The 16,440-nt window shown below is 39.9% G+C and overlaps 2 protein-coding genes across 2 annotated transcripts; both read right to left on the bottom strand.

Moving 5' to 3' along the window:
• Nucleotides 1-5,750: 5,750 nt before the first annotated feature.
• On the bottom strand, nt 5,751-7,437 carry LOC309699434 (progranulin-like). The gene is made up of 5 exons (XM_082522445.1): nt 7,394-7,437; nt 7,110-7,259; nt 6,719-7,021; nt 6,390-6,556; nt 5,751-6,051 (listed from the first exon to the last, which is right to left on the bottom strand). The coding sequence occupies exons 2-5, from the start codon at nt 7,257-7,259 to the stop codon at nt 6,018-6,020; spliced, it is 654 nt and encodes a 217-aa protein (XP_082378571.1). The 5' UTR covers nt 7,394-7,437; the 3' UTR covers nt 5,751-6,017.
• Nucleotides 7,438-12,032: 4,595 nt separating this feature from the next.
• LOC309699453 (progranulin-like) lies at nt 12,033-14,394 on the bottom strand. Its single transcript, XM_082522466.1, has 5 exons — nt 14,279-14,394; nt 13,972-14,118; nt 13,589-13,891; nt 13,282-13,455; nt 12,033-12,598 (listed from the first exon to the last, which is right to left on the bottom strand). The coding sequence occupies exons 2-4, from the start codon at nt 14,116-14,118 to the stop codon at nt 13,288-13,290; spliced, it is 618 nt and encodes a 205-aa protein (XP_082378592.1). The 5' UTR covers nt 14,279-14,394; the 3' UTR covers nt 12,033-12,598; nt 13,282-13,287.
• Between the last annotated feature and the right edge of the window lie 2,046 nt (nt 14,395-16,440).

Below are 16,440 nucleotides of genomic sequence, written 5' to 3'. Positions count from 1 at the left end.
CCGCTACCAGATATTTACAATAAACAATGCATGCAATGATGTTGATGACAGCTTTTATTTTGAACACATAAAACAAACAAACCAATAAATATGCACATATTGTTTCTATCAAACTGGATGTTTTCCAGTCAGTAAATGTCCCTATAGTGATCCATATACCAAGACACGACAGGTTTTCGTGCATTAACAGAATTCCATCCAGCTATAACATTCACGGTGATCACATGGGATTGAGACCCTTTGGTCTGTAAAACCTCCTGCGCCGTTCTAGATGGGAATTACTGGAAAACTGTTTGCCGCAAGTACTGCACTTGTTACTCTTGGTCTGGCTTTGCAGGTGTTGAACTAAACTCTGCAGACGGTAAATGTCTCCCACAGATTCCACAAACATGGTTTTTATCCCTTATACAGTATGTGTTTGCACATGGGCTTTCAGTCTGTACATGTAATGGAAAATCTTCCCACACAGGAATAGGAAACTGGAGCTTTGATTGGTCGATATCTGGCTTCACAGGAGGTAACAATCTTTTCACACACAGCTTTGTCTTTGATCTGAGCGCATCTGAACTTGAGCAAAGTGTTTTTGTGTCCTTTGACTTCTCAGTCTTGCTGCATCTTCCATCTTTGGAACCTGCACTGATTCCAGTAGAGTGCAGAGTTTCCCAAGTCAGTGCCGATATATCACACACCATGCATTTGGGAAGAGATTCCATTGCCTGAGCTGAAGGTGCAAAAAGAGAGAATCCCTTGCTGCTTTCACTCATATTTCAAATAAAACTGTTCACATAGTCAATGACGACAGAGTCCTGGGGGCGGCTTGGCTCTAGACTTTGTTCTCTCATTTGATTGCTACCTTTTTCCTCGTCTTTGATCTGCAGTTGTGAGCACTGCGTCTGATGTGTGTCTGTCACTCAAAGGTTTAACAGCTGAATTAAAAGCCTTCACCTTTTCAAAGCTATTTAAAGTCCAGTTTAAAACATTAAAAGCACAACACAATAAGACCCAGACATACTTTCCCCTTGTTCATGAGTGAGGGGAGAGTGACAGACAGATTGGTGTGATGTCAGCAGTGATAAATGAGGTCACATGAGGAGAAGACACACAACAAGTCTGGAAAATAAATGTGAATTTGAGGATTTAGTTACTAAAAAAGACACTGCAACAGTAGTCAAATGTTGATGGAAGGTGTAACCGGACAAACATTAACACAGCAAGTGCTGGATGATCTGCTTGCGGGCAGTTCATAATCATTTCTGGTCAGAGATTTGTTGCATGTGTTGAGTTTTACTTGAATTTGTTTCACTGAGGAGAATAATTTAGGTGACCAGTACAACAAGGGAATATAATCTGGAGATAGGGGTATTATTCTGGTATAGCAGCAAAGTATTGCCTAAACCTCAGTGACATATAAATGTGAAATCTTACACAACCAAATACAATAGCGCCACATTCAATGAAAAATTACATATAATTTTTTAAAAAAAAAGCAAAGCTTTTACATTTTTTTGCTCTGGACTTTGGAGTCTGAGACATGATTACCCAGCGATGTACTGGTCTGCATCACATTTAAAGGCACTACTAACACAAACAATGTCTTTTTACATAAGGGCAAAACACACACTCATTATTGTACTAAACAAATAGTTTCATAAAATATTTTGCTGGTACATTAAGAATGGCTACATTGTGACATTATTTTCTGAGCTGTCATTGTAGGAAAAGCACAGAAAGCTACAAATGAGAATCAGCAGCTTGACCGGTATGTTAAAATCATACACCAGTCACGTGAAAGCCTTTTTTCTACTCCAATGTGTTCTCTATATAGTTTCTGTCAACCATAACCTTAACTCTTAGTGAAACAGTGAAACTGAGAGTTGAGGAAGGGTAAAAAAAAACAAAAAAAACCTAAACTAATAAACAACAACAAACAAACAAACCCAAAATCATATATTGGATATAAAATTTGTTTTTGTGATATTAAAATCAAATTCAATAAAACAAACCAACACAAAGATGTATGCCCAGACCTAAATCCTACAGAAAATCTGTGGGGTGCCCTGAAGAGGGCTGCGCACAAGAGATGTCCTTGCAATCTGAGCTGACACCAAAAAACACTGTCACACTGAGCCGAAACAGTGCAAATTCAAAAATTTGTGCATCCCCCCCATTAAATACATCTTGATCGTGTTACATATTATTTTACCAATCCGGTAAACTGATATTCTCACAGTTGGTGATGTGCTTTGAAAGTGAGGAAAGTAAAGCCTCCTCACAGTGAGGATAAATACAGCTGCTTAGTTTAACACTGGTGTCAGATACATGGAGCAGTAAAACAAACAAACAAACAGCTGGACTGGTGCACATTCCCTTTAAGTGTTTATTTTCTGGCGCATTTATCATCTGCTAGTTCAATGAACCAATCTGAAGCCCCGGCTAAGTTGGATTTGATGATATTGTCCAGCGGCAGTGTTGGTCAAGTTACTTGAAAAAAGTAATCAGTAACTAATTACTGATTACTTCCCCAAAAAGTAATCCCATTACTTTACTGATTACTTGTTTTCAAAAGTAATTAATTACTTAGTTACTTAGTTACTTTTTAAAAACACGATTTACAACCTGAAGAGGTGATAAAGCGATAGATCTTTCAGCCCAATTCTACTTTTTCTACATAATCCATCATACAAAATGTAATCAAATGGAAAAGTCTGTTTTTTTTAACTTGTTTTATCAGTTTTAATCTTTTAACTTTATGCATCAAGCAAAAATTTAATTATATGCAACATTCTCTGACGTGAATAAATTAGTTTAACATTTAAAGCTATTTTCTGCACATTCCAGCACATGAAATAAAATATTTTTTGTGTTTACACTCAGTCTTTCAAATAGATGCAAGTAAAACACAGCAGAAAATAAATAAAGTCAAAGACTCAGCGGTCCTTTTGCTCTATTTTCACCTGTAAAGCAGGACTGCGGTAGGCGGAGGTTTACCCTGGTGCAGGTGTGCCGCAGCGGTCAGTGGAAGAATCCGCGAGTTTCTCTGTGAATTTCTCATTACGTCGTTGCGCACTCGGTGCTTACTTGGAAGTTTAGGGGGTTTTTTTCGCTGTAAAAAGAAGAAGTTTTCTTCCCACGCACAACGGACACTAATGTTTTTGTCACTTTTTATGGAATCAAACTCAAAGTAAGGTCAGTACTTCCACACTTTAAACGCTGCACCTCATACTCTCTCCCACAATCGATATATGATCCATTGTTGATCTGCACACAGCTGTTGTCACTAACGGCGCACTCGCTTACGTCACTGTCGTGAGACATTCTCGCAAAAAAAATCACGGTTTTAGTAACGCAGTAACGCAGCGTTCCTACGGGAAAGTAACGGTAATCTAATTACCGTTTTTGCAATAGTAATCCCTTACTTTACTCGTTACTTGAAAAAAGTAATCAGATTACGCGTTACTGCCCATCTCTGTCCAGCGGTTATGCTCGTTTTCTTCGTTTGGATGGGTCGCCTGCTTCTTGTAACTTGTATTTTTTCACCAAGCACTTCAGAAGCAGGAGCCTGGAGCCGTCTGAAGACAACTTCCGTTCTTCCACTTGACTCACCTTCACCCCACAGGGCGAATCCGCTGCCTCTGTTTCTTCTTCCGACTCCGATGGAAACTGCGGGACAAGCGGTGCTGCTGCTCCCAAAGGTTACATAGTGTCAGTGTAACAGTTTCATCCTAACGTGCGTCAAGCCTGATGAGGAGACACAACTGCTTCTATTGTGTTATTTTGTTGTACTTTATTTGAACTATTTAAAATTGTACGCACATACTTTATTATTCTTTGTTTTATCAAGCTCTTATACTCCGTCTTTCAGTACTGCCAGATATACGTTTGGTAACAAATTTGTTAGACCACTAAATAATTTAAGGTTTATGCCACATCTGCCCTGAATGAACAGTACTTTTAATTATTAAAATCGCAAGCGGAAGAGAAGGGATTTTTTTTAGGTTTCTGTAATGGTTAATCCACCTATAAGGGTAAGCTCTTTAATCAAATTGGCATTTTTACTGCTAAAATTCTATTTACTGTGGTTTTCAGTGACAGAAAAAAAACAAACTAATGAAAAAAAAATGAAAGCACATTATTATTATTTTTTTCTTTTTCAAAATTACAGTCATTTACTTCAATTTTTGAGCCTTTTTTTTTTTTTTTGCCTGTCCCGTTTGGCTCTTTTGCCATCAGAATTGTTGTCTAAAGGCAAAGAAAGATGCCCAACGGATTTACTTTACCAAATGGACCATCCCAGCCTTGCCGTATTGGTCTATTTGATTCACCTTTGTTTATTTTATTTTCATTTGCTGAACATGGGACAGACTTGACTGGGGAAAGAAACAGGAGAAAGAAAGAGGGAAAGAAAAAGAGCGGGGAAGAGGAACATTGATAAAGGGCAAAAAACAAAAACCCACAAAACAAACAGACAAAAAATACATATATCAATCACCTGGATCACCTGTTGAGAAAGAAAAAAGAGAAAACAAGCAAAGAAAAAGAGAGCAATATAATAAACAACATCACCGCCATGATCTATGTGAATATAACAGTAAATACTAAATATTAAACATTATTGTGCAGCACAAGAGATCGACAGCGCACAGTGTGCTTTGAGGTAGCAGCCAAAAAGGGTGTAGTTTGTGTGTGTGAGCACCCGTGTGTACACCTGTGAGCGTGAGTGCGCTTGTATTTAAAAGGTTCCTTTATGTAATGATCTGCTAGAGGGTGGGGAGCCACGGCCCCGTCCTCCTGGGCATGAAGCAGGTATGGAGGAGATCAAGGCTCCAGACCCCAACAAGCAGCCACCAGGAGTGAGCCAGCGGGTACCTGGACGCCCATCCCCGGACACAAAGAACCACCAATGCACTGATGTCTGAGGGCGTCTGCCACTGGCAGGGGGAGTGGTGGAGGGAGATAGGCCTCCATACCATGGAGGGCCTGAGATGTCCCTAGAGAGGTGGCGTCTGATACCCAACCTGACATATAGACACAAACAAACAGGCACACACAGATACAAACAGCCATTCCCACCCTCATGCTCTCATATGCAATTACTCAGCAGGTTGAATTTTTGAACCTGAATAAATGAATAATTAAAAAGTTTGTTTGCGGTTGAACATTTGAAGGTCCATCAGCTTCAAATTTTGTGAATACAAATGTGAATTCAGCCATTAAAAAAAGTAAAATTACTTTTACAGATTTTTTAAAATATTTGTGTTGTCTTGTTCTTACAACTTAAATTTATTAAGCACTGTAATTCCTTTTTGTTGAAGGCACTTTTTTTGGTCCATCAGCTTCTGCGTTTCCCCATAATTATACTGTGGCTCAGCAGCAGGGGAGGCTGACACTCCATCAGCTCATCACGCCTCCCCTGCATAAAAGAGTATGCCAGGACCTGAGGTGTTGTTGTTGTGTGTGTGGCTGGCAGCTGAAAAGCTGCAGCAGAGAGAAGAGGAAATAGCAACCGAAATAAAGTGTTAAAAGAACGAACTATGTGGTCGGGTCCGACATTTATGCCACATATACAGGTAAACACAGAAAATCTGCTCTGTCCCCCAACTTACAAAGGTCACAACAGGTCTTTATTGGTGAGGCAAAATAGAAAACATTCAAACAGACAAAGACACAATAAAGACAATTACAATTAAAAATCAATCAGTCTTATATTTTATTTTCTAGTCTAAAGACAAACAGACAATCTTGTGCACATGTCAGATCATTTGTCCAGCAACTGTCTTTTTCCAAGATTGATCTGTTTATATATCAAATTTGATGCAAAATGCATTTCAACAGATTTCTGACCATAATAATAGTAAAAGGAAACTCTTATAAAAGAAAAAACTATTTAAAAAAAAAATAGCCACAGGACATTTTAGGCATGTTTCTGTGATCCTAGGATGTCCCAAGGGTAGGCTCGAGTTTTCTGCATGAGAAGGAGGAGGGCCGTGGCTACATTCATGCTCACAGAGATCGTTCATCTACGCGGCATCGGCCCTGAAATTGTTTTTACCCCTGTTAGACCAAAAGGAAATAAATATTAAACACTTTTTCTTTTTTACATTTTTGTTCACACATGGTGATACTGATCACTGTTTTGTTGACCCTTATGGGTGGTAAAACCTGACTCTTGCCTACCTATCCATAAAGTCACCTTTTGTACTGCTGTACTGCTGACAATGATATGAACTACTGAGTTACTTGTTGCTTCTTTGAGTTTCTTTCCACACGAGGAACCTAAGTGAAATATTCATTCATCTGTGGAAAGTTTAAAATATCTGAACGGTGAGTTGTGCAGAGACGTTATCCTAGAATATTCTTCAAAACGAAGGTTAGAGTGTGGCACTTCCTACCTCCTACTGCTTTCCTTTGTCTGTGGGATGGGAGAAGCAGGTGCTGATGGCAGCGCTGGCTTATAGAGGAAGGAATATGCGAGTTTGTCTCTCACACAGTACATGTAGGTGTGATCACAGTCCAGTCCCAATGGACAGCAGTGGTATCCATCGAGACAACATTTCCCCTACAAGAAACACTTTTAGTCTCTCGAACAATAATAATGGAGCACTTTTTAATTAAAAGCTGCAGACGTTCAGATGAAAGCTGATTTCATGTTAGTGGAAGATAAAAGGAATTTCATTACATTCATGTGTTGTATTGCACAAGAGTGTTTAGGCTGACTCACGGGAGAGTAGGGACAACAGAACCAGCCTCCTTTTGGGTGTCTGCAGCAGGTAGTGCCATCGGGACAGTAGGTGTAACTGTCACAGTAGACCATTGAACTCTTTATTTGATCTGGGACGTGGCTCTCTTTAAGCTCCTGGAGTGGAGTTCCAGACAGTTCAGGGGGGGCTGGTTTCTCCACAGCCTCCTTCTTCACCATGGGTATGATCAGCCACGGCTGGTCTAATTTCTCACAAGTCATGGTAACCAGGTTACAGCGATATCCCGAAGGGCAGCAGTGCAGCAGGTCGGCGCAGCACATGGCCTGCAGAGCAAATAAAACAAATTTCTACAAGACTTCCAACTACCACAAATTAAGGTACTACACTGGTGTGTGAATACACTTGACTTACATTTGGATATAGACAGCAGCTATATCCATGGGCAGTCTTGCAGCAGGTACAGTCATCTGGACAAAGACTCTCATCAGGACATGTGATGGAGCATGAAGCAAATCCCCACACAAACATACCAACTGACAGCCACAGAGTGATCCCCGACATCTGCAAGGAAGAGTGTCACCATGACTTTTTATTCTTTGGTTACTTAAACTTCAGATTTTTCTGTTGCCGGCTGCGGTAATGTCAAGTTTCAGTTCAAGACTTTAAAGAAACTTTACCTTTTTTCAGTCACTTACCTTCAGCAAGTGAAGAGCTTCAGCAGCTTCTTGTCACACGTTCCCCTCTGCTGAATCAAGCATGCAGGTTACACATTTTATAATGCAGGTTAGACACTCCCACTGACGTAAACTGTAACATCCCTCTGTCACGTGATGCTCGTATTAAGGCAGACAGGTTTTCAGAACTGCAGAAGGTCAAATCCACAACTACTGTTCTGCTTGGCTTAATAAACAAACTATTAACTACATGTGCACAAGCAGTATAGTTAGGAACAAATGCATTTTTCATTATGGCTTACCATGCACTTCTTTTAATCATACTTTATTTCACTAAAATGCACTAAAATCCAAAAACATAATAGATAAGAACAAGAGGGACAATAACAATAAGGCCATTCTGCATAATGAGCAGTTAAGCCTGTTATGATGATTGTAGGGAAGAATTTTCACTGGGGAAGTGTGTTAAAAAGGGAAGCCTTTAACTGGATTTTAGTAATGTGATGAAGCACATTTCCCCGTTATTGGACTAAACCGTTAATAACAGAAAGCAGAATACATTTTTAAGTAAAAATAAACCCATGTATAAAAATGGGAATATATAAAACAGTACCCAGATGAACACTTTGACAAAAACATTTATGTTTACTGAAGAGGAAATATGGGGCAGCATGGTGGCGTGGTGGTTAGAGTTGTTTCCTCACAGCAAGAGGGTTTTGGGTTTGAATCCACCATCTGGATGTTTGCGTGTTCTTTATGGTTTCTCTCCTGGTATTCTGGCTTCCTCCCACAGTCCAACGATATGAATATAGTGGGGGTTTATTAACTGGTGATTCTAAATTGTCCTGAGGGGTAAATGTGAGTGCAGATGGTTGCCTGTCTGTCTGTGTTAGCCCTACAACAAACTGATGACCTCTTTGTACCCTACAACTCACTCTATGCCACCACTCCTTGCAAATGTGTTTGCAAACCTCACCTACTTTTTCCACCTCTACATCCCTTCAGTGACAGATCTCATTTGTTTTAATCTGCAGAAAAACAGCGACTAAACACTAAAGATCTCAATATGCTCCAAGAGATGGTTTGCCTTTTATTGCTAAACTCTCTACTGAGAAAAAATGATGCTGTTTGAATGGATCTAATTGATATAAAATGTTTGCATTGTTAACAAAAGTATATTTGAACACATCCTCATTGCATGCCTTTTCCACAATGCTAAAAAATGTGTTCGTCCTATTCCTGCAGGAGTTGTGTGATTTGTAGCGGTTTCAGTTGTTCACTGATGAACACTGAAATGTTAGTGAGGTTCACCTGCTGTATTTGTTGTGCTTTATAATAAGCATAAACCACTGATCACGTGTGACAGGGCCAAAGCCATCAGCGCACTGTGAAACAGAAATGGAATTTCCATTAAATTACAGTAAAACACTAACAACACGACCCAACATTCACTGTGATCACTCCAGTGTGCTGTATCAGCAGTAGGTTTTACAGTTTAAAAATAATGATCTCAACTGGCTCATTTCTACTTTTTTGTTTTACTGTAACATATAGTTGTATGACCTGATGCACATTTCATCACAAGTACTGAGAACTTCCTGCAGGATTCTTGCTACTGCTAGCTAAACCTGAAACACGGGTTTTGCCCACACAGTCACTGGAAACCACTTCACACAACAAAGTCTAAATGTCAAATAACTGTAACAACCATCAAAATAATGATAATGATAAACATCCATGAGTAGATGTATGTAGGTGCAGGCTCAGTACTTTTGTCCATGTAAGTATGAGCTTCACTGTCACCACTTTAGGTTGCTTCCAACTGAGCTGTACTGGAATTTAATTCCATAACTGCCAAGCATGCAGGAAGGTAGCACCAAAGGAGGAATTCAGAGGTATTTTAAGATTGCAACACCAACAGGTTTCTTTGTTTTTTCTTACTAAACAACAAGCTGTGGTGGAGTGAGTTGAATGTATTGTCCAAAAAGAATACTTCCCTATCAACTCCTCTCTCTCTCTCTCTCTTACTATGATTGTGTGTGTTTTTCTTTCTTCTTTTTTTAAATTATGTATTGTTAATTGTAAGAGTTTTTGGAAAGCTTTTATTTCACTGGGTATTTTCTCACCCCACTAATCTGCTTACCTGTTTGAAAACTAGAGGTGTAACAATACTCCAAAACTTCTGTTTTGATATAGGAAAATATATCAATTTTACAACACTGATATGATTTAATAAAGGATTTACTTCTCGATGTGGGTATAAATGTATGGGGAAGAGGGAACTTCCGGATACGAATTGTGGGTGATGCATTTTCTGATCTTTATACATGCTAGACATGTGGTAGAGCTCTAATATGCATCTTTTAATTAGTTTGTGTGAGATAGCGTGGCCAAAGTGGCTGAAGAAGAGCAGAAAACAGATGCTGTCCATTGTAGCAGGTGATGTTTTTTTAACAAACAATGTGACTAAAATTATTTTTGCAAAAACCTCCCCAAATCAAAGGCTCAAATGTTAAGCTTGGGCAAATAAATATAACTGAATTTAAAACAACCAAAATTAATATTGAGTGCACCAAGCTACACTGACCTGGTCTTCTCCTCCTGAACAACTGAGTTCTTCTGTTTAAATACTCTCAATCGTTCCAAACAAATAGTCTCTAAAGGAATTTTTTATATGATGGGTAAGACTGAATATTATAATCATCCATTTATTGATGCTGCTTTTTACCACCAACAAAACACACTATTAAAGTGTAGCCATTACATTTTACAATAATGCATACATAACTGAAGCAAACAAATCCCTAGTTTTCTTCCCCCTCTGTACCTGGTTCCATCCATCAAAAATAAACAGGAAGATATGAATACACAAAGTGAAGCAGCACGTCCGTAAGTAAGGTAAGTTCACACACAATAATTTATATCATTTGGATTTTTTTTTTGTCTTGTTTCCGGTTGATTCTGAGTGAGGTTCCAGTGTGTTCTTGCTTATTTCAGTTTAGTTTTACTGTCTGTGTCCTTGGGCAAGATTCTGACATCCAAGTTGTCTCTCGCACATCCATCAGTCTGTGTGTGAAACTTCGGTGTAAAAAGTGCTTAGACATAGAAAAAAAATCACTTGTATTGTGTACTTGTGTGTGTGACTGGATGGCTGCAGCATGGAGAGGTGAAGCACTTTGAAAGTGCGTAGAAAAGCTCTCTAGAAATGCTAATTTAAATGTTTATGTTTTAGCTGAACTTTTATTTGTCTTAATGATTATAATATAGGGGATTACAAATTCAATAACCACTCATCGTCACAGAAAATACAATATAAATGCATAAATATATGAATAGTTTTTAAATAGTTCTTTTAAAAATGTACACTAGTGTCAGACAAAGCCAAGCTATCCACTGCACACAGCTAGAGGGACCCTTCAGTTATTTAACATGCCCTTCAGTGTTTCTATGTGACTGAAAAAAGGTAGCCTATAATCTCCATCACTTTGCTCCGTGCTGTGAATTTAACTGAACGTGGCTTGAAATGTAAAACATGGCATAAACAGTGTTACACCTAATGATAAAGTGTAAAGAATTAACAATGCACTTCTGTCAAACAACATATTTAAGTGATTTAATGAAGCAATTTAAAATGAAGCGACAAAGCAAGGATGACTCATTTAGTTAAACAACTTCTCGTCTCCTGATCACTCTCCGGTGGGAGGGAGGAGAGGAGTCAAGGAGAGGAACTGAGAATGTGCAATTTGAGAAATGAGAAGAGGGCGGGTCTTACCCATCTATCCATCCTTCCATCCATCCATCCTTCAAAATGGCCACTAAGGGTCAGCAGAAGCAAGCTGTAAACAACCTGTCTGTAAACATTCTGATATTTCAGCAGTTCAGTAGCCTGATGGCTTTTGTGTAAAAGCTATCCCTGAATCTGCTGGTGCAGGTGTGGATGCTCATGTACACTCCTACCTGACTACAGGAACTTGAAGAGTGTGTGGCTGGATTAAAGAGGATCCTCTGGGCTGTCCTCCTACAGTGCTGTCTGTAGAGGTCCTGGATGGCTGGCAGTTCAGACTTGGTGATACAATGTGCATATCTGGCCATCCTCCACACAGCTTTGTGGTCCAGAGCATTACAAGTGCTATACCAGGTTGTGATACAGCCTCTCAATGGTGCCGTTGTTGAGTATTCTGGGGTTTATTCCAAACCCTCCTCATGATATGCATGTTCATGTGGATAACCTGTCTAGCAACACCAGGCTCCACTCGTAGTTTCTGACCACGTGAGGAATCTAAGATAAATATTTGCTCCAACTCAAATATCTATGTTGCAAATGGGGGACAGATTTATTCCATTTGCTGTGATGTTGTTCTGTGTTTTCAACACTAGGTGTCAGCAGCAAACAGCCCGTTTCCAAAAGAGTGACCAAAACATGGAATAAGTTAGCAGTAATGGATCTGCAGTTTGGAAGCTTTTTAGGCTGGCAAGACCAACAAGGGTTTGTTTTGTTTGTTTTTTCAGTTTGTTCATCAACTTCAAAGTCTTATCTTAATGAAGTATTGTGATAAAGTTGTAATTCATTATGTTGGACTGGTGTAGAGCAGGCTGTGGTGTTCATGGGCACTCAGACTGCGATGTGAAAAGAAGATAAATGAATGACTCCATGACCCAGTTTGGAAGAAGATGTTATTTTTATTGGTCAAGTGTGAAAAGTACACAAAGGAAGGAAGAAACCATAAAACAAATCAGAAGCCTTTCACCTTACTACCTTAAATTCAACATGCTGGTCTATACTCACTGACACTCAGTCACAGGGGCAATATAAGACAATGGAATAGATAAAAACCACATTTCCATTACTCAAGCAATAATTGGTGACTCTCCATTATAAAATATGCAGTAACATTAGCTTAAGCCTGTAAAGCTTCATCCATGAAATAATTGCCAGAAAATTAAAATTTTCTGAAAGTGGAGGATTTATTGAACCTTCTGACAAATTAAAACAAAAAGAAATTAAATGTTCATTTGAAAGTATAAGATTTAATTTTCACAATTTTTTACACCTGTGTACTATTCTTCAGCATGGCAAAAAGAATTTTAGGGCAATTTTTAACAAAAATAACCAAAAAAATCTATCACAGTGGACTTTAAAGCCATCTCAGCATGTGTTACCATAACGCAAGAGGGGTTGCAGGTACATCTATAGTCACAGCAGCTGAAAATCTGCTTCCTGTGTCCCTGAAATGATTACAAATTGTTCAGTTAGAACAAAATATTTTGGTCAGAATGTTTTGTGTACTCTAAAACAGCATCTATTTAAGTTGCCCCTTCAGATCACAGTGTGGGATGTTTAGAGAAGGAGAAACTTAAACCTGGCGGGCTGCAAAAAGCAATTTTTGCTGCTCTACGATCGAGCCAGCTTGTAACTCTCTGCCTCATTTGATCACTAAGGGGCAGCAGAAATAAGCTCTACTGCTGACACTGAACTGGAATCAACACAAAATATTAATTTCTCTGTGGGAGATTTGTGGTTATTTAGCTGCTACATGCTCTTTGCATGTTTGAAGCCAGTGTACTTCGGATTTATTAAAATCTTTCAAGGCTGCAAAACTATGAAGAAAAAATACTCAGAGCTGAAGAAAGCCAATGAGTCAGTAATAACTCTCTGTGATATCATCACCACAGGGTTCATCATGTGACAGTATGTCAACATCACTGACCAAGCCCACGACTATCACGACATTTAGCTTAAATCCTGGTTGGTGCTCAGGTATGCATTGGTATCACATGACTTGATAAAACACCAGTAAACAAAAAAAGGTCTGTAGCCTTTAAAATTGATCTGAACAGTGAACCATGCAGTGAAATTATCCCAGGATGTTCTCCACATGTGAAGGTGGTTAGAATGTGGTGTTTCCTACCTTCTTCTAGTTTTCTTTGTCCTCTGAAGTTGGGATGAAGGACGCAGGTCCTGAAGGTAGTGCTGGCTTGCGGAGGAAAGGATATGTGAGTTTTTCCCTCACACAGTGCTGGTAGGTTCGGTCACAGTCAAATCCAATTGGACAGCAGTGGTAGCCATCCAGACAACATTTGCCCTGCAAGAAACACTTTTAGTCTCTCAAAAGAATAATTATCATAGCTGCAAACTTGCTTCATGTCAGTGGAAGATAAAGGGAATTTTATTAAAATCATGTGTCTTATTGCACAAGAGTGTTTAGGCTGACTCACAGGAGAGTAGGGACAACAGGTCCAGCCTCCTTGTGGGTGTCTGCAGCAAGTAGTGCCATCAGGACAGTAGGTGTAACTGTCACAGTAGACCACTGAAGTCTTTATTTGATCTGGGACGTGGCTCTCTTTAAGCTCCTGGAGTGGAGTTCCAGGCAGTTCAGGGGGGGCTGGTTTCTCTGCAGCTTCCTTCTTCACCATGGGTATGGTCAGCCACGGCTGGTCTAATTTCTCACAAGTCATGGTAACCAGGTTACAGCGATATCCTGACGGGCAGCAGTGGAGCAGGTCGGCGCAGCACATGGCCTGCAAAGTAAGTAAGACGAGCAGAGCTTTTTAACAACCAACAATCAAGTTACTGCACTGGCAGAAAGTTTCTGACTTACATTTGGATATGAGCAGCAGCCATATCCAATATAAGCCTTGCAGCAGGTTGTGGTGTCTGGACAAGTACTCCCATCAGGACACATAGAGCATGAAGCAAATCCCCACAGAAACACACCGAATGACAAACACAGACTGATCCTCAACATCTGGAAGACAGAATCAACATGACTTTGCAGATTTTTTTCTTTCTGAACTAAAAAGGTCAGACTTTGTAACTTTAATGTGACACACTAAAGTCCAATTTTAGTAGCAACAACTAAACCATAAAACACTTTACAAATAAGTTCACTTCTTTTAATCACTTACCTTTAGGCAGTGAAGAAATTCAGCAGCTTTCTGTGATGCCTTTCACACTTTCCCCTCTGCTGTATCACACACAGCTCTATATAGTACAGGTCAGACACTCCCACTGAGTAAGAATGAAAGATTAACTTCACGTAACACCCCTCTATCTCGTGACTCTCATATTAAGACAGACAGGTTTTGAAAATTTCTGGAACTGCAGAAGTTCAAATCTGCAGTTCCAGATTAACTGCTGTAATTACTCAGCTTAATATACAGTCTTCACACGTCCTCATATGACATGACTGTGTATGCACAATAAAGAAGGAGTGGGTCTGTAAGCCTCACCTATCAATCAAAGTACTACACAGCTGGCAAAAGTACAGACATTTTTCAATACAGATTGAACTACTGAGTACTATTTATGAGCAGTCCTTACGTTCGTACATAACCTGTTCTTCCCCTCCTGTCCTGTCTTTCTCACATCGTTCTCTATCTCTGAAGTTATTAACTTTTTTTCCCTCCCTCAAATGTGTAACCCGTACCTTTAGCTAGCAGACACACTTTTGTGACAAAGTGCACACAAACAGTTTGTGTGTTTGCAAATATTTGTTGACCTGTTAGAAATGCTGGATTTTATAAAGCACTGCTCCCATTATGCTCGCTTCTCTTCTGTAGTGCTAGCTAGAAGCAACTCGCAAACATCTGGTCCAAAAAGTGTTGTTTTGGATCATTTTGGCCTGCTTTAAGGGCTGAATATAGTACTTTAAATAACATATAAATTATACATTTCTGCCTATTTTGTGCCATTGTGTGCAATAAGCACCAGTGGTGGATGCACCAACAGGATTGTCTTTGTTATTTTCCCTCCATTTATGTTCAAGTCGGTTTGACATCTGTTATGTTAAACAATAGATGGTACGACAACAACAAGAAGACACACCACCTTTGTCACAATTATTGTATCTTCTTGCACAACATGGCTATGTGAATGCTGCTGTCTTGAACATGCTTAGAACCCTGAAGATAACCATCTGCGGGAGCTGACTTCTTCTCCACTTCTTGCCATTGCTAGCTAAACTTGCAACACTGGTCTTGATTACAGAAAATCTCAAATCAAATCACATATCTACAACAATTACAGCAAGGGATGAGTTTCAAGTATGCCTTAACTATACCAAGTGTTTTGATAGCAGTTCATGACAAAGTCATCGCACAGCCGAAGCACAACAGCCTCATGTATATTATTGGAAGACCTTGGGTAATTAGCACAGCGGCTAACTTGTAGAGGGCTAGCATGGTGGTGAGTGCAGGACACTGGGGAGGAAAAAACAAAACTAAAAAAGTGTGAACTTCAGTCCATGGTGACCATTAATCTACTGCGTTGAAAAAAGAGAACGATATGTATTGGGAGCCTGTTGTTGCTCCAAAAGATTAACTAGCTAAGGATAGTACCCTCCAATGAAAATAGGTGCAGCCAATTATTGAATGGACTACCACATGAGAACATTTTGAGAACAGATTGAAGCACCCAAGACTACGCATTAAAGGTCCAAACTCATGCTAAAGATGCAAAATGTTTATCTCCGACTCTCCATAATGTTTTCATTTAAATATAAAAATACCTCACTGGAGCCGCCCAGAGTGAAATGAGCAGTGTGGGAAATAATGTCACACTGGTGTGTGTTTTGTTGCGACATTAGCAGTTCCCATTGTTTCCGCTCCACACTCCACGCAGCTGATGCAGAGGCCAGGCCAGGCGAAGCTGAATCTGAAGCTGAAGTTGAGGCCAGGCCAGGCGAAGCTGAAGCTGAAGCTGGACCGGGCGAAGGCGAAGCTGAAGGCTCTGAAGCTGGACCAGACGCGAATGTCCCTGCAGGCTGCGGCGTGGAAGCCGGAGAGAAAGGCGCTGCAGGCTGGGGCGTGGAAGCCGGGGACAAAGGCGCTGCAGGTGGCGGTGTGGAAGAATATATAGAACAGTACCCAGATGAACACTTTGACAAAAACATTTATGTTTACTGAAGAGGAAATGTGGGGCAGCATGGTGGCGTGTTGGTTAGAGTTGTTGCCTCACAGCAAGAGGGTCTTGGGTTTGAATCCACCATCTGGATGTTTGTGTGTTCTTTATGGTTTCTCTCCTGGCATTCTGGCTTCCTCCCACAGTCCAACGATATGAATATAGTGGG

The sequence above is a fragment of the Aulonocara stuartgranti genome (assembly GCF_965226115.1).
Source record: "Aulonocara stuartgranti genome assembly, chromosome: 22".
NCBI classification, from domain to species: domain Eukaryota; kingdom Metazoa; phylum Chordata; class Actinopteri; order Cichliformes; family Cichlidae; genus Aulonocara; species Aulonocara stuartgranti.
The sequence above is the reverse complement of the archived record's forward strand: the minus strand, read 5'-3'. Positions and strand labels throughout refer to the sequence as shown.

Bases quoted from the DNA above. Each gene is read 5' to 3' on its own strand.
- LOC309699453 (XM_082522466.1), bottom strand. From the start codon at position 14,118: ATGTTGAGGATCAGTCTGTGTTTGTCATTCGGTGTGTTTCTGTGGGGA. The intron at 13,892-13,971 runs GTAAGTCAGAAA...CTTACTTTGCAG, and splicing joins GCTGCTGCTCATATCCAAAT to GCCATGTGCTGCGCCGACCT. The intron at 13,456-13,588 runs GTGAGTCAGCCT...TGTTTCTTGCAG, and splicing joins CCTGTTGTCCCTACTCTCCT to GGCAAATGTTGTCTGGATGG.
- LOC309699434 (XM_082522445.1), bottom strand. From the start codon at position 7,259: ATGTCGGGGATCACTCTGTGGCTGTCAGTTGGTATGTTTGTGTGGGGA. The intron at 7,022-7,109 runs GTAAGTCAAGTG...TTTGCTCTGCAG, and splicing joins GCTGCTGTCTATATCCAAAT to GCCATGTGCTGCGCCGACCT. The intron at 6,052-6,389 runs GTAGGAAGTGCC...TTGGTCTAACAG, and splicing joins ACAAAGGAAAGCAGTAGGAG to GGGTAAAAACAATTTCAGGG.